The following is a 24,359-nucleotide window of genomic DNA, read 5'->3' as shown; positions in this document are numbered from 1 at the left end:
TGGTGAGAAGGTCACATCTTCAGCTTGCTTCCTGTCTTCTTCACCTTGAGCTCTTTTTTCTCTGTCTGAATCATATTTTTCATTTCTGAATGAGCTCATTCTAAGGAAGCTTGTACTTCTTATTTGTCTCCTACCTTGCAACAAACACTGAGACCAGCTCGTGGAGTTTGGCTACAACCATATCCTTTTCTTCTATACAGTTTACTGTTACTCTAAGAGTTTTTACTCTAAACTGGTCTTGCAAACCTTGATCCAGCTTTGGTTATCAAATAGTCTTGATTCTCTGTAGAATCATTAATTAGCTATGTAGTTAGACTTTGGCAAGTTATCTTCTCAAGAATCCAATTTCCTCAACTATTAAAAAAAATACTCCATAAGATTGTTTGCAAATTAGTTGAGATAAGGTATACAAAGGATAGTGTTCAGTGACCAGCTTTCAATATATGGTAGGTTGGGTCATTTTCAACAGCATTGTCATCACAATAGGCGGTAGGTAGTGTTTGTAAAATTTCATTATTTTTTCACATCCTTATTTTCACTGTAATGTTTACATGTGTTAATAGCTTTATATAACAACTAGGAGACTTTATTACTAAGAATACTTTTATCCACTAAAAATAAGTATTTTTATGGGTTTCTTATTTTTAACATTTTAGTTGATCTGTATTTTTAGTATTGTTTCTCTCTCATAGTCACTTTGCATTTTTCTCAGGCACTTAATTCACCAAAAATCACATCACCTTGAAATGTATAGTGGAATTCACCCACTATGTGATATTTAAAAGAAAAAGGGATTGGAAGTTTATTTTTCTTTGAGCCACTCTTGAACTTGATCCAGTACAGTTTCAGAGTCACTTCCCTGATCCTGACAGTAATGTGTCCCATCCCTTAAGCATATTTAGACAGGCAAAGGTTTTACTTTGTTGGACTTTGTAAACTGTTTACTCATACTTATCAGTACATAACAGACAGATTTATAAAATTAAGATGTTTCCATTCTATCTGTTTTAAAAAAAGTTACAATCTTTTCATTTGTAGAGTGAGTTTGGACAAATTTACACAGTAGCCCAAGGACTAAGTTCCATATTAAGTATTATTATTGAACAAAATAAGCACATGCACACACTCTCTTAGAGTCCTTGACCTTGAGATCAATATAAATAAATGTACACATACATAGGATGAGTATATAACAATCATTAAATTAAATCATGAATTAAGTTATACCTTAACAGCTGTAAGGTGGCTAAGGCAGGGCAACAGAATAACTGCTCTCTGAAGGCCTGCTCTTTATTTGCTTTTTATTTGCTTATGGACCAAGACAGGAAGGGATCCCATATAAGTCAAGTCACCTGGATAAATTGGAGGTCAATGACTGCCTCGTCCTGTGGTTTACCTGAGGCCTTGGAAACTGGTTGCTCAGTATGGAATGCCTTCTGCCTCCACTAGTTCACCCAGTTGCTACTCCATCTCCAGAGTTAAGCTTAGATGTGCATGTCTTCCTCACTCCACCACTAGCCCCACCTCTAGGTGCCCCTCCTACATACTCTCAATGCCCCATGTTCACCCGCAACTAAGAAATCCTTATGAACTGGGTTGAAATTTCTAGATTTCTCATTTCTTTACTCCAATCCCTTGAGATCAAGGCTTGTGTCTTATGTACTTATACACATAATGCTTAAAACAAAATAAACACAACAGACTGTTCAATATATGTAAATATAGAAAAATAGTGTATAATATGTCATTGTCATGGCAGTTATAAGCACAAGCTATAAAGTAAAATATTTAGGTTGTGACTTAGTGTACACCCTCATGGTTTGTGATCTTAAGCAAGTTATTTAGCATTCCTGTGCCTCAGTTTCCTTATCAATAAAATGAATATAATGATAATATGTATCTCATGAAGTTTTTGTGATGCTAAATGAGTTAATGCAGGTACAGTGTTCAGAGCACTGCCTAAAACTGTTGTTATTAATATTATTATTGTATCATCTCTGTTTCTCCTACCTCTCTCTCACCCCTACCTTCAGCCTCTCTTTTTTTCCACACACATGTACACAGAAATAAAGGCAGATTTGATAACCAAGATTAATAGGTAGTCTCCTTAAAGACCATTTTTGGTAAGCTTTCTTTTGAGCTATTGAAAGGGCAGTATTATTTGGGAGAAAGTGTACTGAACTAGAAATAGTCCAAGGGCCAGGTTGCCTTCTAAGGTATCTGTCTCAAAAGAGAATATTCCTTTGAATGTTCTGGGTACTCTGCTGCATTTATTTATAAACAGAAGAGATTTTAGACTACTGTGTTCAATTCCATGTTAGAGTTCCAGCAATACCCTAGGTACTGTCAGAAACTTGGAACCTATCTGTGAGATACAAGGAAGAACATACTAAAATAAGGATCAGAGTATTAGGTTTTCTAAGCATGTTTTGGAGAGGTCACAATTAATTTGAACCTTGTGAATGCATAAAATAAAGAGGGTCCATCTATTGAACTAAAGTCTGAAAATTCAGTGAATATATTTTGAGAGAAGGTAAAAACATTTAAAGGCAACACTCATATCAAGAGAAAATTATGTTTTATATATATTTATATATATCTATATATATGGATACACATGAAAATTACTCAACCATGAGAAGGAAGACTATCTGCCCATTTGTAACATGGATGCACCTTGAGAGTATTGTGCTAAGTGAAATATATCAGACAGAAAAAGACAAATATTGTCTGATCTCACTTATATGAGGAATCTAAAAAAAGCAGAACTCCTAGAAACAGAAGGTAGAATGGTGGTTACCAGGGAGGGAAAAATGTTGGTCAAAGGTACAAACTTTCAGTCAGTCATAAGATGAATAAGTTCTGAGGATCTAATGTATAGTAGGACAATTATAGTATTATATACTTTAAAGTTGCTAAGAAACTCCCTGGTTTATTCGCAATAGATCTTGAAAGCACAATGGGCATGAGTTGTGGAGAGAACAAGGGAGCTTGCTGACTTTCCCCTCTGTTGCTCTAATATGAGGAAATGCATTTGAAAATAACCAATGGAGTACTCTGATTTTAAAAACCATTTGAGCCTGGCCTGTGTTGGCACAGTGGATGGAATGTTGACCTGGAATGCTGAGATTGCTGGTTTGAAACCTTGGGCTTGCTGGGTAAAGGCACATATGACAAGCAATCGACAAAAAACTAAAGTGAAGCAACTATGGCCTGACCAAGTGGTGGCGCAGTGGATAGAGCATTGCACAGGGAGGCAGAGGACTCCAGTTCAAAACCCCAAGGTCACTGGCTTGAGCATGGGCTCATCTGGCTAAGCATGGGCTTACCAGCTTGAGTGCGGGGTTGCTAGCTTAAGTGTGGGATCACAGGCATGACCCATGGTCGCTGACTTGAGCCCAAAAGGTTGCTGGATTGAAGCCCAATGTCACTGGCTTGAGCAAGGGGTCACTTGCTTTGCTGCAGCTCCCTGGTCAAGGCACATATGAGAAATCAGTCAATGAACAACTAAAGAGACTAAGGAGCCGCAATGAAGAATTGATGCTTCTCATCTTTCTCCTTACTGTCTACCTGTTCCTATCTGTCCCTCTCTCTCTCTCTCTGTCTCTAACACAAAAAAAGCAACTATGAATTAATACTTCTCACTCCCCCAACCCCTCCTCTCTCTGTAAAATTAATAAAAAATTTAAAAATCTTAAAACAAAAAAAAAATCATTTGAACTTGTAGCTTTGGCCTGGGTTTTAAAAAAACAAATGTATACAGACTAGAGGAGAAGACTGGAGAAACACTTCTAAAGAGACAGGAGAAAATAGTATCTCTTAATGGCTATATTCCACCAGACATTGCAAAGAGAGGAAGGTAAATCAGTTGACCAGAATGAACTCAGATATTGCCCATCTTTATTAGAAATGACAGAGGTGATATTGAAGAAGTGAGGAGAAAACCTTACTAGATCACTTCAATGCTAATGTGAGAATTTGAAAATCTAGATTAGGACCTCTGTGGGCTCTTGAACAAGAATAAAAATTGTATGGAACTCTGGTTCTTATTTGAAGTTATGTTTTTTTTCTGTTTTTGTTTTTTTGTTTTGTTTTGTTTTTTTGTTTTTTTGTATTCTTCTGAAGCTGGAAACAGGGAGAGACAGTCAGACAGACTCCCGCATGCGCCCGACCAGGATCCACCTGGCACGCCCACCAGGGGCATCGCTCTGCCCACCGGGGGGCGATGCTCTGCCCCTCTGGGGCGTCGCTCTGCTGCGACCAGAGCCACTCTAGCGCCTGGGGCAGAGGCCAAGGAGCCATCCCCAGCGCCCGGGCCATCTTTGCTCCAATGGAGTCTTGGCTGCGGGAGGGGAAGAGAGAGACAGAGAGGAAGGAGGGGGGGGATGGAGAAGCAAATGGGCACTTCTCCTATGTGCCCTGGCTGGGAATCGAACCCGGGTCCCCCGCATGCCAGGCCGACGCTCTACCGCTGAGCCAACCTGCCAGGGCCTTTGAAGTTATGTTTTGAAATGAAATTATATATTGTAATTTAATATTGTGAGAATAAGAGAGGCAGATTTTATTTCAAAGGTCACTGGTGTTTGGGATAAGAATCATCTATAGTTTTTATGAGATGCAAATTTTTAAAAATTCTTAGGTATCATTTGTTTATTCATGACGACCTAAAAATTTTTATGTTTTTAAATGTTTGCTAAGATACTGGTTTCTGTTGACTTTTAGATTTCATGTATCATGTGATAGCAACCATTATTTTTTAAATGTCATGCCCTGTTAATATAAAATGGAGTTGTTTTTTGTTTTTGTGATGTTACCAGTTAAACAAGGGAGCATAAATGTTACAGAAATATTATAGAGAGGAGGTAAGAAGGAGGTATTGAAATGAATCATGCTAATCCAGTCCTGAGTGTTCTACATATTCTGTGGAGTCAGAGCTTGACGAGGTTCACATGAGCAAGCCAAGAATTAATGAAAACAAATCTACATGCCAGAGAGGTGACAAGACAGGAAAGGTAACGCTTCCTGTTTGTTAATGCAGCTCTTCTTATCACAGAGGACTGAGTAAACGTTAGGCAATTACACACTTCAATTCCTTAGGAAATCAGATCTTTACAGATAGAAAGATGCTTCTGTTTGCAGATAATAATTAACATAAATGGTAACAGCAACCAATCAAAGTAACATCCTAATAGTGGACATCCTGGAAACATGAAAACAACTTAACTAATACCTTTAAAAAGAAATGCCAAGGAAGGAAATAAATTGCAGATCACGCCAAGAAACCAAACCTAATAAAGGGGATGCATGTTGCATCCACCAGGTACGAGAACAAATGTTGGAGACTTTCAGGAGCTTAGATCGTACTTTATTGGCCAAGTTTAACCTGCACAGGGGTGAACTCCCAAGATGTCCGGAGACACCGTACTCACAAGGAGCTGCAAACGAGAGTCGCGCCTGAAGCTTACAACTAGGTCCTTATATATCCTAAGTGAGCAAGCATTATACAGAAGCAGATGTGGCAGTTAGCTATTCGCTAGGGAGGTCACACGTAGCATAGCAACAGGGGCAGAGTTTAGCTTAGTGGCAAATTTCAAACATAAACTTCTGATAAGGGTTTCTGACCAATAGAATGCAGGATGTTTGTCCTCCTTTGTGCTGATCTTCTTAGTTCTCAGCCTCACAGGGGCCCTATCAGCACCTCCCTGTTCCTGCTCCTTCAATAGTTACACTCTGGCAGCCACAGCACACTGATCTTTTTTGTTCTCAGCCTCACAGGGGCCCTGTCAGCACCTCCCTGTTCCTGCTCCTTCAATAGTTACACTCTGGCAGCCACAGCACATCTCCCCGAATCTAACAATGCACACCTTTGCAAGAACAGGGATTTTATTTTAAGCTCTGAAATATTAAAAAAATACAATTCAGTAGCTCTTGAAAAAATATTTGAGGGATGCTTTGTAATAGTATATGTTAATGTACACTTGCTACTGTGCTGTGTCCTCTACCTGAGGACAAAGACAGTCTTGTTTTGTTTCTCAATACATTCAGAGCAGTGGTGGGATTCAAGTAATTTAACAACCAGTTCTCTGCCCTAACGACCGTTTTAAGTATAAAAAAAATATATACCTAAAGGTAGTTTATTATTTCATGCATTTAAAGTTAAATAAGAGCAATAAAAGAAGTAAACAAAACTAGATTATAAAAGTTTTTAAATATTAATGAAAAAATATTAAATTATATCTTTCCAAAAAAAAGATAAAACTGTTATTTAAGTTTCCATATTGCTACTTGGTTGGTGCCCTCACTTGCAATTTTTTTCACCTATGGACAGAATGAACATTACTATGGGTGCTTAGAATATGCTGTTGCGCAGATGAACATTAAAAAATAGTAAGAAATGTAAATTTGTGATTTCCACATTGGGTAGCTGCCCAGGCACCAACCTTAGAGAGAACCCTGATTACAAGTGCCATTTTAACAACTGGTTCACCAAACTCAACAAAAAATTAGGTATCAGTTCTGCCGAACCAGTGGGAACTCGCTGAATCCCACCCCTGATTCAGAGTAATCCAGTTAGGATTTGGGTCAATAACTTAATATTTGTATCTAAATGTTGACCTTTTCTAGGAAGCTGAGAGAATGTTGTCTAATGTCACCAGAGTATTTTATCAGTGTAATTACAAAGCCGTTGTTAAAATCTAAAAGCAGGATACCTCTTGTGTTCTAACCTAGTTTGCAGCAACAAGGCTAAACAGATCAAGAAGGTTGAAATCCTTGGTAAATAATGACCCATTATGGCACCTCCCTTGGGAAAATGGTGAAGAAAATTAAAATCACCCATCACACCAAGTACACTTGATCTTTCTGTGGCAAACCGAGACGAAGAGACACGCTGTGGGGATCTGGCACTGTGGGTCCGGCATGCACCTAGCAGCTGCGGGTGCCTGGACCCGCACCACCACTGCTGCCCTCGCAGTCAAGGTTGTCGTCAGAGGACTGAAGGAGTAGAGACCAGTAGGAGCTCCACAATCTGAAAAATTATTATCCTATAATAAATTGGTTAATTTATGTAACAAAAAAAGCATGGTAATAACTACAATCAATGACCTTTATGAACAAATTGAAAAATTAAAGACTCATAAAAGCTTCTGTATCTAGAACTTTTTTTTTTTTAATTATCCTTTATAGATCTTTGGCATTTATTCCAGTGTGACTCCTTAGGGTACATTTCTTGCTCGTGTTCAGAGAAAATGTCTTTCTAAATGCTTTTTTTTATGAAGGAAACAATATGTGGCTGGTAGAACAGTAAGAAGTAAAACACTGGTTCAAAGTTTATGGATGGATGAAATTAATTTAGAAAAGATATAAATAGAAGCAGAATAGTTACGAGCCCGTGAGCCATAGTTGTCTACAGGAGCTGTAATGAGGGAGGTATTGCTGTAGGCACAGGTCCATGTAAACTCCGACTTTACTGTGCCAGTTGCCTGCTGGTGAGATCCTGCCAGCACTGCCCTCTGCTCCTTGTCTTCCCAAGAGCACACTGACCTGATTGATGGCTTCCTATGAAGCCTTTGTTCTTGGAATGTTCTGTAGGGTAACTGCGTTTGTAATCCCAACAGCACAATGCAGCATAACTTTATTTCCTACTATATGATTTTGCTGGATTCCAAAAGGCAGGGTAGTTTATTTCAAGGTCAACATGTTTGCTGATTCAGGTGGCACTGGCTCCCACAAAGATGCTATCACCTCCGAACAAGGACATATTTATTCCAACATCAGAGCTGCCCATCATGAATTAAGTCTAAAGATAGCATTCACTGATGGGCCTCTGTAACCTTTGGTCTTTTTCACGTTGCACTGGCTAAAAGCTCTCACTCTCAAACATTAAGAGGTTAAGAGATCCAATTAACAGTCTTCTGCTACCAGCACATTTAAAAGTCTATCTTTTGGATGCCTTTATATTCCTCCCTGTGACTTTTCTAAAGAGAAAAATAAATGGAAATGATTTGACCCACAAATACTGACAGATTATGGGAGCCTGATATTTTATAGTTTCAGTCTTATCAAGTATAAAAGTAAGGATTTTAGACCCTGCCCACGGGAAGTCTCTCATTTGCTATTTTGTATTTCTAGATGACTAAGAATGGCACAGTGGAATCTGAAGAAGCTAGCACTCTCACAGTGGATGACATTTCTGATGATGATATTGATTTAGACAACACAGAGGTAGACGAGTACTTCTTCCTACAACCCCTGCCAACAAAGAAACGGAGAGCACTGCTGCGAGCCTCCGGAGTGAAAAAGATTGATGTGGAAGAAAAGCATGAGCTGCGGGCCATCCGCCTCTCGCGAGAGGACTGTGGCTGTGACTGCCGTGTCTTCTGTGATCCAGAAACATGCACTTGCAGCCTGGCAGGTATCAAGTGTCAGGTAAGGATTTGCATTTCAGGGAACCCAAAGGCAACGGATAGTGCACCACCCCCTAAAGAGGCAGTTGTGTTACCTGTAATGAAGTTTCCCCGCATGTAGCACAAAACTTAGGGCAAGGCAAGACACATAAAACAAGAGAAGAGAAATGCTTATTCAAAGGCATTTATGGGCATACATAATATGCTCATACATATCAGATATAATGTTAAAGGCAACCCAAGCTGCAGTTGTGTCAGTCGACACTGTTTCCTCTTGGATTTATTTATTATACAAGCTTATTTTAGTTTTCTACAAGTGATCAGGCAGATCTTGACATCCTTCATGTATGAGTTTCTGTTTTGTGATCCATCATGGTGTTTGAAATGATGGCTGCTTAGAGATGGTATTGGCTAGTGGAAGAATTACTGGACTGCAAATGTGAAAACTGAGTTCTGCTCCTGGCTCTGCTTTTTGCCAGCTACGTGAAATAGGCAAGTCAGTCAGCTTGGGGCTTAGTTTCCCCTTTTGTAAAATGAAAGGGCTGAACTAGATCACGGGTTGACAACTATATCCTCACAGGCCAAATTTGGCCTGTCCCTGCTTTTTGTAAACAGTTTTCTGGAAGCACAGTCATGTTTCTGTTTGCTTGTTTCGGTGTTGTTGTGACTGCTGTCACGCTTCTACAGCAGAATTGAACAGTTGCCGCAGAAACCGTATGACCTACAAGCCTACAATATTTCCCTCTGACCCTTTACCAGAAAAATGTTTACCACTGTGATGGAGGATTCTTGGGTCCCCACTCACTTATAATATCGTTGGTGCTTCATGATTAGTTAGGTATCATAATTTTAGGTAGAAACTTGGCTTTTTGAATAAGGAGAGCCCCTTGAGTGGACATAAAGATAGGGCATTTCTCATCAAATAAACAGTTGTTTGAGGTGGATTCACAGAAAAGGAATTCATGCGTAAGAAAACAGCTATAAATCTAGTTCTGACATCTGTTACTTTTTATTGGGACCAAGGTGACTGTGCGAGACTCTGCCTTCTCCTCTCTAGCATAGGAAATTCCCTGTATTTGGATAAGGTGGCCAACAGGGTTGCCTTGCTCTGGTCTGAATACAGGTTAATTAGAGGAACCTGGAACAGTCAGCAGATATCTTAGGAGTTCCCTTGGATTGCCAGAATTCCACTTTAATCAAGCATTCAGCTCAACAAGACTTGGTGATAACCACTACTCTATCTACAGAACCCAGCCACTCAAATTATTTTAAGATATTGATTAAATGAACATCCCCTTTACACAGGAAGCTTGTATTCTAATGGAGTGGTTAGGGAAAGGAGGGAGCCTGGACCTACACACATGAGTCCAGCAGTCAAAGTCATGAGTGTGCATACCCATCACAGCCCTGTGGTACACACAGCTGCACCGCCACAGGGAGCTGAGAGGCTGTGGAGGTAAACCGAGGAGAGGGAGCAGATCATCAGGTACACAATCCTGAGTGTCAACCTGGCTGTCGTGGACAGAGAAGTCCATTTTATAATAAGCAGAAGACAAAAGGAGATGGCTGGTACAGGAAATGTCATAATTTAGATTAAAAATAGCAAGTGGAGATGAGGTCAGTATGTTTGTTTAAAATTGGGCATGTGAGCTGGTGTGTATCAGAGGGGAAGGGGCCTTGGGTAAAGGACAGAAGCTCTGAAACAGAGAGCAAAGTGAATGGGATGAAGAGAAGGAAAATGGGGAGAATGGAGTCAGAAGTAAAGAAAGCACAGGAGAGGTCAGCGAACTAAAAATATACATTTTAGTATAATAGGGTAACTCATTTTTATTTTGAATGTAGGTTTTAAAACGAGGTTGACTTTTACATTTTAACAGTTCACGTTCCCTTTTCATTTATATTTGCAGTTTGATTGTCATGTGTTCTGGCAAAAGTGGAATTAAGTATTCCTTGATTCAAAGGGGTTGCTGAAAGGTACTGGGTTTTTATTGGGTTTGTAAGAATTCCATGGGGCTAATCTGTGTCCTTCTTTCCAAGGTGGATCGAATGTCTTTCCCATGTGGCTGCACTAAAGAAGGATGTAGTAACACAGCAGGCAGAATTGAATTTAATCCTATCCGTGTCCGGACTCACTTTTTGCACACAATAATGAAACTTGAACTGGAGAAAAACCGAGAGCAGCAAATCCCCACGCTGAACGGTTGCCACAGTGAGATAAGTGCTCACAGCAGTTCCATGAGTTCTGTTGCTCACTCCGTAGAATATTCTATCGCAGACAATTTTGAGATTGAAACTGACCCCCAGGCTGCAGTCCTGCACCTGCAGTCTGCTGAAGAATTAGATTGCCAAGGAGAGGAGGAGGAAGATGAAGAGGAGGAGGATGGGAGTAGCTTTTGCAGCGGAGTCACGGATTCCAGCACACAGAGCTTGGCACCTAGTGAGTCAGATGAAGAGGAAGAAGAGGAAGAGGAGGAGGAGGAGGAAGAAGAAGAGGACGATGATGAGAAAGGGGACAGTTTCGTGGAAGGGTTGGGTACCCATGCTGAAGTTGTCCCTCTTCCTTCCGTCCTCTGTTACTCTGATGGCACTGCTGTTCATGAAAGCCACGCTAAAAATGCTTCTTTTTATGCCAACTCTTCAACTCTGTATTACCAAATAGATAGCCACATTCCAGGAACTCCTAACCAGCTCTCTGAGAACTATGCTGAAAGAGATACTGTCAAAAACGGTACCCTCTCGCTGGTGCCTTACACCATGACCCCGGAGCAGTTTGTTGACTACGCCCGACAAGCAGAAGAGGCCTATGGCACCTCCCACTACCCAGCCGCCAACCCCTCTGTCATCGTTTGCTGCTCCTCCTCGGAAAATGACAGTGGTGTGCCGTGTAATAGCTTATATCCCGAACACAGGTCCAGTCATCCTCCAATGGAATTTCACTCATACTTGAAAGGCCCCTCCCAGGAAGGGTTTGTCTCTCCATTGAATGGTGACAGTCACATTTCAGAGCATTCTGCTGAAAATTCTTTGAGCCTTGCAGAAAAGAACAGACTGCACGAAGAGTGTATCAAATCACCTGTGGTTGAGACCGTCCCTGTCTAGTAGCTTACATTATTCTAAAACCTCAGTATGCTAACTCTTCTATTTAAAACCCTGTATTTAATTGGATGTCCTGGGCTCGTGGTTGTTTAAACTGAGGACCAAGAAAACTTGGACTGTGGTGAATCTTCCAGACTGTGTTTTGTTTTCTCCTTTCTGGCTACCTGTCTGTGGCATTGCACAAATACGGTCTCTATGAGGATTTTAAATGATATCCGACTGTTTTGATAGAAAATGCTAATTTTAAAAAAAGCATATCTCACAATTGCCTACCTGTCAAACTGTGTGAAATCTGCCAAGCTGTGTAGATCAGTGCTCCAAGTTTTGGATTATCGGGCCTGTGCAAAATTGTTAACTAAGACTGGGGAATAATAAGATTTAGAGTCCTACTTTTCGATATTATCTGAAGCTGATGGTGACTTTTTAATGTAAAAGTAATTATTGTACGGAAAAGATTTAATCGTTCCATGTGTATTTTAATTATGGTAGTTAGAAGTCATGTTTTGATGAAAATGAACAGCAGCATGCTCTTTTAAGCTGAAGATGCATAGTTAGCACCACTGAGCATGCCCACATGGATTGCATCTGGAATCCATTCACGTTTTTATGATCATAACTGATCACATTTGCAAATACTTTCTTAAGGGTGAGATAGACGTATTTTTGCTATTTTGGACAAATAAATGAGTCTATATGTGCAGGTCCTTACACAGTTTTCTCTGAAGTTAAGAGTTAGGACAATCCTTTGGTGAGGGTCTAGTTCAAAGCCCTCCCTCAGTTGACTCCAGACATGGAGGTAGAAGGAATTGCCTTTCTTTTTTAAACAGCATCATCTTGGTTCTTAGCTTGGACAGCACCTTTAAACTCTACTCCCCTACATCGAAATGCACTTTAGTGCCCCTTCATGGTAACTTGTGAGGGGTGGGGACTGAGAACTCTTCATCTGTGACAATTATAAGGTTCATAGAATTAATACAGAGGAATCATCCAGTGACACTTATGAAGGAAAATGACCTGTTTTCCTTCACCACTCTGAAGACCCAACTTGGTAAAAGCAGAGGAGGCCGAGGCACACGGACCAGACGCATGACGGCAGTGAGCCTTTCCTTCAGCGTGATCCAGCCGTCTCTGCAGAATGAGGGTGCGGTGAGATTTCCACAGAGTGACTAGCTGATTGAAGGGGGGCCTTTACCCAAATACTCAACTAGGCCTTACTTTTCTGAAGTATTTTGATTTCTCTTGCCTGGGACATTGAGCAGAACAGTCCAGAATGCATTGAATACTTTCTAATTACCTCACGCTCTCCTGTTCAAGGGGACAGATAGAAACAGAACACGCACTCCCCACCTTTAGATGATCTGTACTTGGTTCGCTGGAGGACTTTTGAGATTCTGTTTTCTTGTAAATCAATTTAGGTAACTAAATAGTGGGTTTTACCTTTTTTTTTAAATACAATGTGACTGTGCTAAATCTGTTTATTTTTTACCTATTGTTATATCATTTCACATTTTATGCCTCTTTGAAAGGTGAACATGCCTTGCTATTCAGTGACTGCACTGCTATTATTTTTCTTGTTTTTAAGAAAATGGATGTTTAGAAATATGGGTAGAAATATATTGTAAACCTCAGCTCCTTAAAAAATACTATTTTATTTCATTGAACTTACAAATGTTTCATCTAAAGAAAGTCCTCCAACCGAAAAGTTTCTACTAGAACTTGACTTGGGGAAAATGTGTTTACTTGGCAGCTCTTCCACAATGCGGTCGGTTCCTGTTCCCTTCTCTACCCCAATGGATGAAATTTTTAACCGTTAATATTAACATTAAGGGATCTTTGGGTTTGCCCTTATAAAGGTAGAAGAAATGAGGGCAGGCATATTCCTTTAATGATCAACCCTTTGGGCTAATAAGATTGGGGTTTGGCTCAAATCTCGGTAGTAAATCCAGTGTTGTCTGTCTACAAAGTTACAATTTTTAGTGCTTGACCTTCAAATTTTCCCCCTTTGAGCACAGGCTCAAAGAAAAAAAAATGACGAAAGACTATAGTTCTTAATTTAAGCATATGAAAGAATCGTGTGCCATATTTGCTGGACCCATACACGCCCTTGGAGCATTCATGTATGAAGCATTCACATATGAAGCATTCAGTTCTTCTTGGAACACAGAGTATGGCAGCGTGGGAAAAGGTGACTCTGGCTAGGGCAGAGTTGAAGGGTAGAATTTCTGAAAGATTAGATATTTAACTCAGTTCAGCTTCATGGTCTCAAGAAGGCCTACTTGTTTATGTTTGGCTGGTCTGTTTTGTAGCTTCATTTCCAAAAGAATTCTTAACCTAGAAACAGGCAAAAAAAACAAACAAACCCTCAATGCCTACCTCCATCCATATTTGTCCAATTGGGGATAAAAGTCACTGCTACACAGAAGGATTAACCTTCTGACCATGACAGCTTTCATTCCAAATTTTCATATATGTAAGCTAACCCCTAAATATCTCCCACAAACTACATACACAGATTATCTATTTAAACACCCTCCTATACCACACACACACACATACACACACACACATACACACACACATACAAATAGATGTATACCACACACTGGAGAATTACAGATTTTAGACAATGACCAATAATGAGTACTAAATTTTTCCTACCCTAGAATCTGGTTGGGTTTTAGGATCTAAAATATGGTCTAGGAAAAGAATAAAGCTATTGTTTGAAAATAGTGGGTCTAAGTTGCAAATAATACTAATGATGGAATCATTTCATTGTTACTTCCTTTCCCAGAAAAGCAGAGAGAGCACAGTGTTCCATCTGACTTTATTCCATTAGTAGCCCTTCTATTCAACAAATACTGCCCACATGCCAGGAAAGTGCTACAGTTTTTCTAAGCTTTTTAAAATGAGGATCAAGCTGTATGCAGCCAGTCGGGATACTTAAGATCTTTATACCAAGACACAATAACCTGACGTGCTGCACTTGCATTACCTTCATAGTATATCTAACCAAATTATAGTCTTTTTTGACACACAGCTCTTTAGTTATCCACTGTCAATGGCAAAGCTTTCTGCTTTGGTCCCTGTTGTTTTAGTACCAGCCCACAACCTTTTATTAGAGCTTAATTCCCAGTTAGAATCCAAGCCAAATTGATTTGCAAGTCAAATGGCTGGAGCAGTTTGCATTTCCTTTGTCATTCTAGGTTTCCTTTGAAAGAAAGAAGTCAATGAAAGAGATTTACTTAAGGACGCCCCTCCCCATCTCTTGAACATTGATTATTAAGACATAAGTAAAATTTGTTTATCTCGTGTCTTTTGGTTAATTGAATAATATAGTTACTCTTTAAAAGGTAATTTTTCTTCCTATTGTTAGAGTGATAAAATCTTCACAATCATATGACTGAGCAATAGCACCCTTCCTAAAAAAAACACAACTATGAGTTACAGAAACACAGGCCACTAATTAATCAAGAAGTAAAGGAGTGTATAAATTGTTATATTCTTTAAAATTTTATACTCAAATGACTTCTGGGCAAAAGTCTGGTTTGGTTATCATTAAACAGAAAAGTATATCGTGATTTGTTTTCTATAAATTGATATACCATTGGTACTTTAATTAAACTTCTGATATTATTGTACAAGTTTATAACCCTTTGGTCATGATGTTTAGAATTTATTTAGTAACAACTCTCTCTTTCAACAAATATTTATTGAATACCTACTATGTTAGAGGAACTGTCCTAGGTGATAAAAGGAAGGAAAAAACACTACACTTTTTAAAGTATTATGATGATGAAAAGTGGCATAAAATAGTCAAGCTTCATTATAATCTTTTTAATTTGTGATTTTATAAGGTGACATCAGAAAATATAACATCAATTCTTGTCTAATTATATGCAAATTGCAATGAAAAAGATACTTCTTTTTTTCTAAATCAATGACACTTATAGTACCCTTCTTTCCTCTGCTGCTATCTGAACTTTATGAATTAAATCTAGACCCAGCTAGAATAACTGTATTGAATGAAAAAGAGATTGTTCATCTAATTGCTTCTTCAATGTGAGACCTATATACGTGATGCTAAGTTTATACCAGCAGGCTCCTACCAGACAATTTCAAAGGCGGATAGACTCATGCATAACCCAGTAAACATTTCGGGAAACCTCTGAAACAACATTGGGGAACACAATCACTCTTCTATTTATAAACAGCCTATCAAAATAGCAAAACCCTAGTCCCAAGTTTCAAAGGCATTGCCTTGCAGCCTGTTGAAAACAGAGAGGTCATTCTGCCCTCTCATTCTTAGCTGGGATTACTAACCATCAAATTAACAGGTGGAAAATTGACATCTTTAGAAATCAACAGGAGACTGCCTATTTAAAAGGTGCCACAAAGCCTTCCATTTCTCCAAATATGACTTAATCTTTCTCTTTCAAATGGCATCTGTTCCTTATACACTCACAGAGAGTTTCACATCATTATCGTACTAAGTGTATAAAATACCAACCTTAAATAAAAAGTACTGGCATGCATTCACAGGCAGTATTTTACTGTCATTTGAAACTGGAACTTCATAGATCCTTACCACTACAAATGCCAAAAGTTTAAAGCCTTAATCACTCTTAGTTCTAACACAAATTTGTGACTATTGATAACATTATTTCTTCTGAGATCTGGCTACCTTGTGCTCAAGTAACTTAAACGCTTAAGCCAAATGCTCCAGCTTTGCACAAATAGCACAACTAGTCAGAATTTTTTGTAACATTAAAGAATTTAATCGACTACATTTAACCAAATGTCTGCAATTTGACACTTCACTAGAACTATGGAAGGGTCAGGGGGGTGTGAAGATGTAAAATAAGCTTACTAAGTGATAGTGTCTCCTTGGGATCCATAAGTTTCAGCAGAACTAAAAAACTAAAATTTTATTAGACTAAGGAAAACTAGATTTTCAAATAGCCCAAATCCTAGAAGGGGCATTTGCAATGTGGGCACTCTCACAGCCCTGGTGGTGCTCGTCACCTGCTGCCCGCTGTTTGCACCAATTACATCTTACTATCTAAAACTCATTAGATGCTTAAAAAAAAATAAAGACAGCTATACCATGCTAAAGAAACTATTTTTAAGAATGAAACACTTTTTATATTAAAATTACTAATAGACTATTGTCAGAAGTAATACATATGGAAAGTAAAGGAGCTCTTTAATATTTTACCTGTCAATCTGCATATTCAATGTGACTCAGTCATTTCTAAATTTTACTTTAATTATTTTCCTCCCTTTCAACCTAGATCATGAGATCCCCCTTTTTAACCAGTTCAGATTTTTATAATTTATTTTAGCTGGGTATTACCTTGAGAGTAGCCCTGGGATTAGTCTAATGCTGTACCCTCAGGATAATAGAAGTCATGCCTTGGGTTTTGCATTCTGACAGTGGTGACTCAGCCAGAATGATGAGAAGCAGGAAGGTACATACAACCAGATTCAAAGCCTAAACCAGTTTATTTTCTAAACACAATTTTTGTCATCTAATTAACACGTAGCCTAGAATTTCAGTAAATACAGGTACTTGTTACATTCATGGAAATGAGGTGATTTCAAAGATTTAAGTCTCATTGACTACTTTCACTTGTGATAAATGTGTCACTATACAGGGTAATTTTTTATTTGATATTTTACACTTATAATTTTTTAAAAAGCCAACTCTAGTATGTCATTTTATTATATCTCATAAAAGTTTCTGGCAGAACTAAAGTTTCAAACAAATATGAAAAGATTTATTTTAGACAATATTTGTATTTAACATGCTAATGATACCAATTCTTTTTTTGCATTAGTCATTACCATGGTGATAGCGAAGTCAGTTCAATAACTCCCGTTTTAGTGATGTGTGAGGCCAGTTAAATATTTTTAAGATAATGTATATTGATTAGTAAGATTTAGAAGAAGACAAATTTATGGTAGAAATTAGCCTTGCCTTTGTCTCAATTAATTTATGTGACCTAATTGAATGGTTTCAGTTGAAATTTTTGAATGATTTTTGTATTAAATATCCCTCTTTTTTTTTTGGCTTTCAATATTTTCATCTGGCTTAAGAGTATCTTAAATTTTATTTATTAATGAGTATTTGGAAGGAAATTGAATTGGAAAAATATTTATATATCTTTAAAAATTATCTAGAAGCTTCTATCACCAGATATAATAATGTCCTAGTGCCACTCTGGGGAACACCAGAAACTCCCTCCTCAGAGGTCTGGCTTCCTGATAAAAAAAAAAAATGAAATTAAAATGTCTAACTTTATAGTGTAATTCATCCAATTTTGTTTTGCTCCCTTTTATGTGGTCAACTAAGCTTGTCTTGTTAGCCATAATAAAGCAACCACTTTTAAAACAAATGTAAAGAGCTACATACCACTTGGAAATTTTGCTCAAATGAAAGAGAAGAAAGAAGTGAAGTAAAATCCAAATCTGAATTCTCCTAAACTGAAAAGACCTAAATATCCAAATTGCCTGAAGTTAGTTTTTGTTTGTTTCTTGGTTTGGATTATTTACTATTTAGTATTAATCCTTGGGTGGTTTGATAATATTGAAATGATATCTGAACTTGATAGACTTTAAATGTTCATAGTTGGCAATATAATTTTCTTTGTATCATAATCAAATAGGGTCCATGTCAAAGGTTACTGTCGGAATCTTGAATCATTAGGCACTAGTCATGCCAAATGGGTATCGCAGAATAGTTTAATCTTTTCAAAGATATTCACAATGGCTAACTGTGTGCAAACAATGGAAAATTTGAGATTCTTCTCTATTCTTTAAATTTTATGGTCCTGAGACATAGAAGAGATCTCCAGAGGTCATCTGGCTCATCCATCTACCTCCAGGGAAGACTGTCACTGAGGCATGCCCAACAGGATAGATACTCATCTATTCTTCACATCCCTAGGGAAGGCAGTTTCCTTGGCAACACAATCCAGATCTCTTAGGTTTTTCTCACAATAAGAAAATATCTTGGCCAGTCGTTGTGAGCTAGGCACCTGGCAACAGCTGTGGTGCTTTGGGCCATTGTACAGGGAGACTTGATAAAAGTTGGGTTTCCCCTAACGTTGATAATTATTAGATTTGATGATTCCTCAAGTCTCCTAAGAAATTCACTTTTTAAAGTAAAGATGTGGATATTGAGACAATTATGTCAGGTCAAAAAATTATGACCTGCTTTTGACAAGTAATGACTTTAGTTGGGCTTGTTTTCTCATTGCTGTAGTATCAGGAGACAATCTCAGAAAAAGTGACTGTTTTGGAGAAGTTACGATTACAAACAGTGAACATTTTTCTACCTTTTTTGTTTCTAAATAAATATCTTCTCATTAATCTTTCTCTTTACCCTAAAATGTCAAATAAGAATCTCAAGTTTTTCTACATTTTCTGGGGAAGTTGGGACTAGCTGTGGAAAGTCTGATGTGGAATAAAATTACTCTGAAGAATTACTCACCCGCTGTTTGATCCCAGCCTTTGTCCCCATGCTGATTTAAACAATAGCTGCTTGCCTTGCCAGGAATCAGCAAAATGATTTAAAAATGTATCATCCTGACAAGGCCTGAAAACGAAGGGAGGAGTCTGCAAGGGTGGTGATTTGTTCTGATTACATCACTTGCCCCAATCACCTCCTGCAGCTTTCAGAATTTTTTTTTTCTGTTTAGTTGCTTCCAACTCAGAATCAGAACAAACTGAAGATGAGGAGCGCCCCTGAAAATCAGTTACTTTCTCCATGAGATGTTTTTAAATCAAGGTGTGGTTGCTCCCCACAAATACCATGAGGGGAAATAACCCTTTTTGCTTTAAAAAAAAAAAAGGTTCTAGATTCTGATGTAAAGAATACTGAATCATTTGGCCCGTGTTTTAATCGACTTTAGGCATCTCTATGGAAATAAGTCTGAGGTGTAGTTTGTGAAACATGTTTCAAAAGTGTTTGATGTAAAATAAACGCTAGACATTTACAGAAATAGTTTTAAAAAATTAAAAACCTGTAGATGACAACTCTGTTCCTAAGAACCTCAGCCTTTATTGTGTCTTAGTAAAGTTTATCTGCTTTCGTTTTAGTTTATTGCATTTCTGGTGTAATAATAGCCTCTTAAGATAGAATTATTAATACATATGTACTGGTTAATGCCTGTTAATGCAGAAAATGGCACTTTGTTATTTCAATGTGTTTCCCTCAGTATCACAGGGTATATCAACGTGATTGGAAAATGTCATTTGACATTGATCAAAAAAATGCATTTTCCCATTTAAAATATATATGTATAATCAGTTGCATAGACGGATTTTGCATAGTCACCTTTTGCAGTATCTTTATCTTGATCATAGTCTTAGACGTCAACTGTGTCTTCACTTTCCAGCTGCCATGGAAATTTGGTACATTTGCAAATTCTGGTGGAATCTAGTGAGTTGAATGTAATAGTGGATCAAACGATCCAGAGCACTTGGATGTAGTCCTTCAGTCTATATTGAATCATTCAGATGTTGGGAATGGTCTTTACACAAGGGAAGTCTTTGAGAGTCTTTTGTTTGGTTTGGTTATACTGCGGGCAAAAAAGTAATTTAAAAGCTCAGTTAAATAAATGAAATGTGACTTTTTTAGACATTGTGATTGGTTTTATCTTTTAGTTGCCTTGTTATTCTTTTTAATTGATTTCAGTAGTAATCTATTTATGTAGAAAGGTCAGAAGGGGAAAAATCAAACTACAATTTATACATGCAATCACTATACACTCAGATGTCATGTTCCATGTCACATAGTTTCTAGAATGATTTCTCTTGTGTGTAAATTGTAACATCAAAGATGCCAAAGGGTATATAAAATAAGCTACGGTGATATTCAACAGAACTTAACCTGGACCTTATGTTGTAATAATTTATTCATATTAGCTGTAATCTTCTGTATTTATATTTTCAGTATTTATTATGAATGACATGGAAATTTGTGTATTTATTGTGACTTTTTATTGCAGTGTGTATATATATATATACATATATTACAAATAAGCATTTTTAAGTCTTATCCTTAAGTTTCTTTTATTAGTGGCACTTGTACTATGCTGTACTTTATATTATATATTGTACAATACCTTGTCCATTTGTTTGCAGCAGAGTAAAACTGGTTTCTAAGTTGTATCTACTGTTGCATTTTTGTTTTATGTAAACCCTTTGTTCTTACTTCCTAAGCTATCACAACACACTCAGTAATACCTTCCTCCCTCTGTGTAACAGAAGCATTCTTGAAAAGGTGTATGAAGCCAGTCCCTGTGAAATGCCTCAGTATATTATCATCTCAAAGATGTGTTAACTTTTTTATGTTTGATCTCTGAGTGAAGATTCTTAATAACATTGTTTTCCTTAGCTATTCAAACCCTTCATCAAGTAATGATGTGTAAATCAATATGAAGACCAGAGAGGAATCCCCTATTTAAATGAAAAGGATATTTTTACGAAGACATCCTACCTCTTTTAAGTCTTATCCTGTCATTCACATGGTCAGGAGTATTTTTGCTTTGCTTAAAGCAGGACCTTTATGATTTGGTGTTCAGAATATGTGTGTGCGCACAGGGACATGCACATGTCTATCTGTTTAATACTGCTGACTTAAGGTAACCAAACTTAGTTTTATTGGCAGTAGAATGAAGAGAACAGAAAACGGACACTTCCTAATCTATGATATACAAAACACTGTCCTCAAACAACTTGTTTTCTTACATATGGACACTGGGCAATTTTTTTAAATTGATTTTAACAAGAGAAAGAGAAAAACATTGATTTGTTCTTGTATGTGCCCTGCCCAGGGATCAAACTGTCAACCTCTGCACTTTGGGACCCTAACCAACTGATCTATCCGACCCAGTGTCCAGATTATATTATTATCAACAACAACAAGATTATGAGTTTAACATACTGTGGTAAAGTACGGGGAAGGAGTTAACATAGATATATCATTAGCAGAAATGAGAATTCTAAGGAGGAAGCATTGTGTTAATTTTAAACATTGAATTAATACTGGCATATTCAATAAAAATACTAGGTGGACAGAAAGAAATGTAGGTCTAGAGTTTAGATAAGGATGTAAGAGTTGGAATGAACGAATGTTTTAAGAAAAGATTAGAGAGAGCAAGGGCATAATGGTGAGAACCAAAGCTTTGAAAACTGTTCTCCAGAAGCTGATGTTGCGGTGGACTTTAGCAAGTGGGATCTTTATGGGGGGGAGGGGATCAAGCTGTGATGCAGACCCAGCAAAGGCACAGCTAGGTCATCCCCTCCTGGTGCTCTGGAGAATAAAGGGCTCTTCAGAGCCTGGTGGGCTGAAAGAGGCTGGGCTTTAACAGCCCTTCCACAATCACAATCAGTCCCTGGATACAATGCACCCAGGAAGGGAGGGAGCGCTCTGGGGATCTGGTGCTCTGAACACCTGGAAGAAGCTGAATGCAGGAGGCTGTTTGCTGGCGGCACGCTCAGAAGCCAGGGAAGTCTTCCCTTGAAGGGGCACTCTTGAAGGTGGCACAGCTCCTAGTCTTCCTCTAGATACACTTCTTCATTTCAATTTCAAGGAGCAGGAGGACTTCCAGGGTTCTGGAAAACTTAGAAAAGCTTGGATAGTAAAACAAACTACAACTTCTGCCACGCCAACAGTCTTAAAACCACAGCTGATGCTCATCGCCTCCATCTTTCCCATTAAATCCTGCACGCTCCCGAGCTTCAGCAGCTGCTCGGTTCATCTCAGCAGCTTACGGATCTAAGGGGCTCTCAGTGCATACACCTTGCTGATCCCATTGTTCAACAGTAGACCCACCTCACTGATGATCAAGGTTAATTATTGTTACCAAATGGTGACTCTTTTCTCTGCTCAAAATGCCCAGGCAGCAGTAGTAGCTTAAGTTCTATGGGAATCTTTAGTCCCCTGATGACAGTGTTCTCGCTTTGGGAACTAGAGGACTTTTGCTCCAGCAGAGCCTGTAGTGTTGTGGGACAAAAGGCACAATTTCCCCAATTGGGTCATGTTAAATGGGACCACTCCTGCTTTCTCCCCACTGGAAGGAGCACACGGGTTCCTACTGGAAACATAATACTATATAAAAGTTTTTGATCCAATATATGTACTGTGTCCTGAAACACGGTACCCCATTCCTGCAAAGGACCACCTCCAAACTTGTACTTTAAATGCATTTTTAGCAGGTCAGTCAACACCATCAGGCCATCACCTTCTGAATCCGCTATGTGACCAGTGGCTCTCATGGTCATGGGACCACTCCAATATCTTTTCTTCCTGTCATTTACCTGCTCTAGTTTGATGTTATGTGAGATCCCAAATGGGAAGATTAAGTACATGGTAAGCCCTGCAGCTAAGAAAGAAAGACAAAATGAGACTTGGGAAGAAAAAAATACAATATATATATGGTGGTGCGAAAATAATTGACATTGTCAGTAAAACAGATTACTCTTGTGTTATAATTTATTAATTATTGTATTATTTTCCATATGAACTATATATTTTTAAAAAGACCCCTGGTCCTTCCAGGATGAAAGAAGTTTAGTGTAATCAATCTGCCAGCAAGTGTCTGGTTAAGCTCCGGAAGAACAGTGCCATCTTGCGGGCTCAGCATTGCTCTCTTTTGCTGGCAGTTTGTACATTTGGCAGCAGCGGTAGCTCTATGAATCTTGGTAAATGGGAGTCCATGTTCTGGGCCCAGGTGTAGTCTTCTTGTCTCCCACTGTCACCCAATGCATGTGGCTCTCACGGCAGCACTGGAGTAGCCAGTGGCTGAGGCTGGCTGCAGTCAGCTCTCCAAGTTATTCTGCCTCTATCAACAAGACTTTCCAAAACAAATACAGTGTGAGCCACAAGGGTGAGTTGCATTTTCGAGTAGCCATGTTAAAAAATTGTAGGAAAAAAGAAAAAAAAAGATGAAATTAATTTCAATATACTTTATTTAACCTTAAAGTATTACTATTTTAACAAATAATCAATATAACTCATTATTATTTTTCATTATTTTTTGAACCACTAAGTCTTTGAAATCTAGTGTGTATTTTACACATATAGCATGTTTCAATTTGGACTGACTACATGTGGCTAAGGAATACAGTGTTGGACAGCAAAGGCCCATACTGTTTGGTGTTTCTTCTGTGGTGGATGTCCTCTGGTAAGTGTCAACGTGTAATACTAAGACCTTCACATTGTGTGCCCACTCCTATATGTCTATCTACATGATCAGACACCAGACCTCCATTTCCCAAATCTAATCTCTCACCTTTCAGCCCCTGACTAGTCAGCTAAGTCATTCACCTCTGTGCATGAGTCCATATTTATTCTAACCAAGCTAACCAAAGAGAATGACTAAGTGTACCGCCAGTGTACTGCCCATTTTAGAGGTTTTCCTGAACCAGTCTCTTTCAAAGGTACCCTAAGTGAGGCTGCAGAACACTAGCCACCCACCAATTCTTGGCTTGCACTGCATCCACTCACCCAACAAAACTGGTGTTTTTCCTTCCCCATCAGCTGGCTGTAAGGAACGCTTTATGTGAAGTGAGGAGGGAGCTGAGGGAAAGGTGCCGGTCCAGCGGTGGTGGGTGACATGGCAGACGGGGCTGCCTGTTCCTGCCACCTCCTGTGCCTCCCAGTCCTGCTCATGTCTGACCCCAACTCTGCTACTTTTGTTTCACAACAGAGTGCGGCCAGCCCTGTCCTATCTCTGAGTTTAGTGGGTTTATTAGAATCCAGCTCGTAATATATGTTTCCAGAGGCATGGTCACGTAGTATCCCATAGTCAGGCACTTAATCTCCACAAGGCCTCAGTAATAAATGAGGAG

The 24,359-nt window shown here is 38.6% G+C and overlaps 1 protein-coding gene across 5 annotated transcripts in view; it reads left to right on the top strand.

Annotated features, from left to right (window-relative positions):
* The window catches only part of CSRNP3 (cysteine and serine rich nuclear protein 3), a 232,675-nt gene extending 212,000 nt beyond the window's left edge, over positions 1 to 20,675 (top strand). For all 5 annotated transcript variants that reach the window (XM_066279589.1, XM_066279588.1, XM_066279591.1 and 2 more), the window contains 2 exons: positions 8,131 to 8,427; positions 10,443 to 20,675. In XM_066279589.1, coding sequence (XP_066135686.1) covers positions 8,131 to 8,427; positions 10,443 to 11,504 — 1,359 coding nt within the window. In that variant the 3' untranslated portion in view covers positions 11,505 to 20,675. The remainder of the gene's footprint in view (positions 1 to 8,130; positions 8,428 to 10,442) is intronic.
* The last annotated feature ends 3,684 nt before the right edge of the window (positions 20,676 to 24,359 follow it).

This window comes from Saccopteryx bilineata, chromosome 5 (assembly GCF_036850765.1).
Source record: "Saccopteryx bilineata isolate mSacBil1 chromosome 5, mSacBil1_pri_phased_curated, whole genome shotgun sequence".
NCBI classification, from domain to species: domain Eukaryota; kingdom Metazoa; phylum Chordata; class Mammalia; order Chiroptera; family Emballonuridae; genus Saccopteryx; species Saccopteryx bilineata.
The sequence above is the reverse complement of the archived record's forward strand: the minus strand, read 5'-3'. Positions and strand labels throughout refer to the sequence as shown.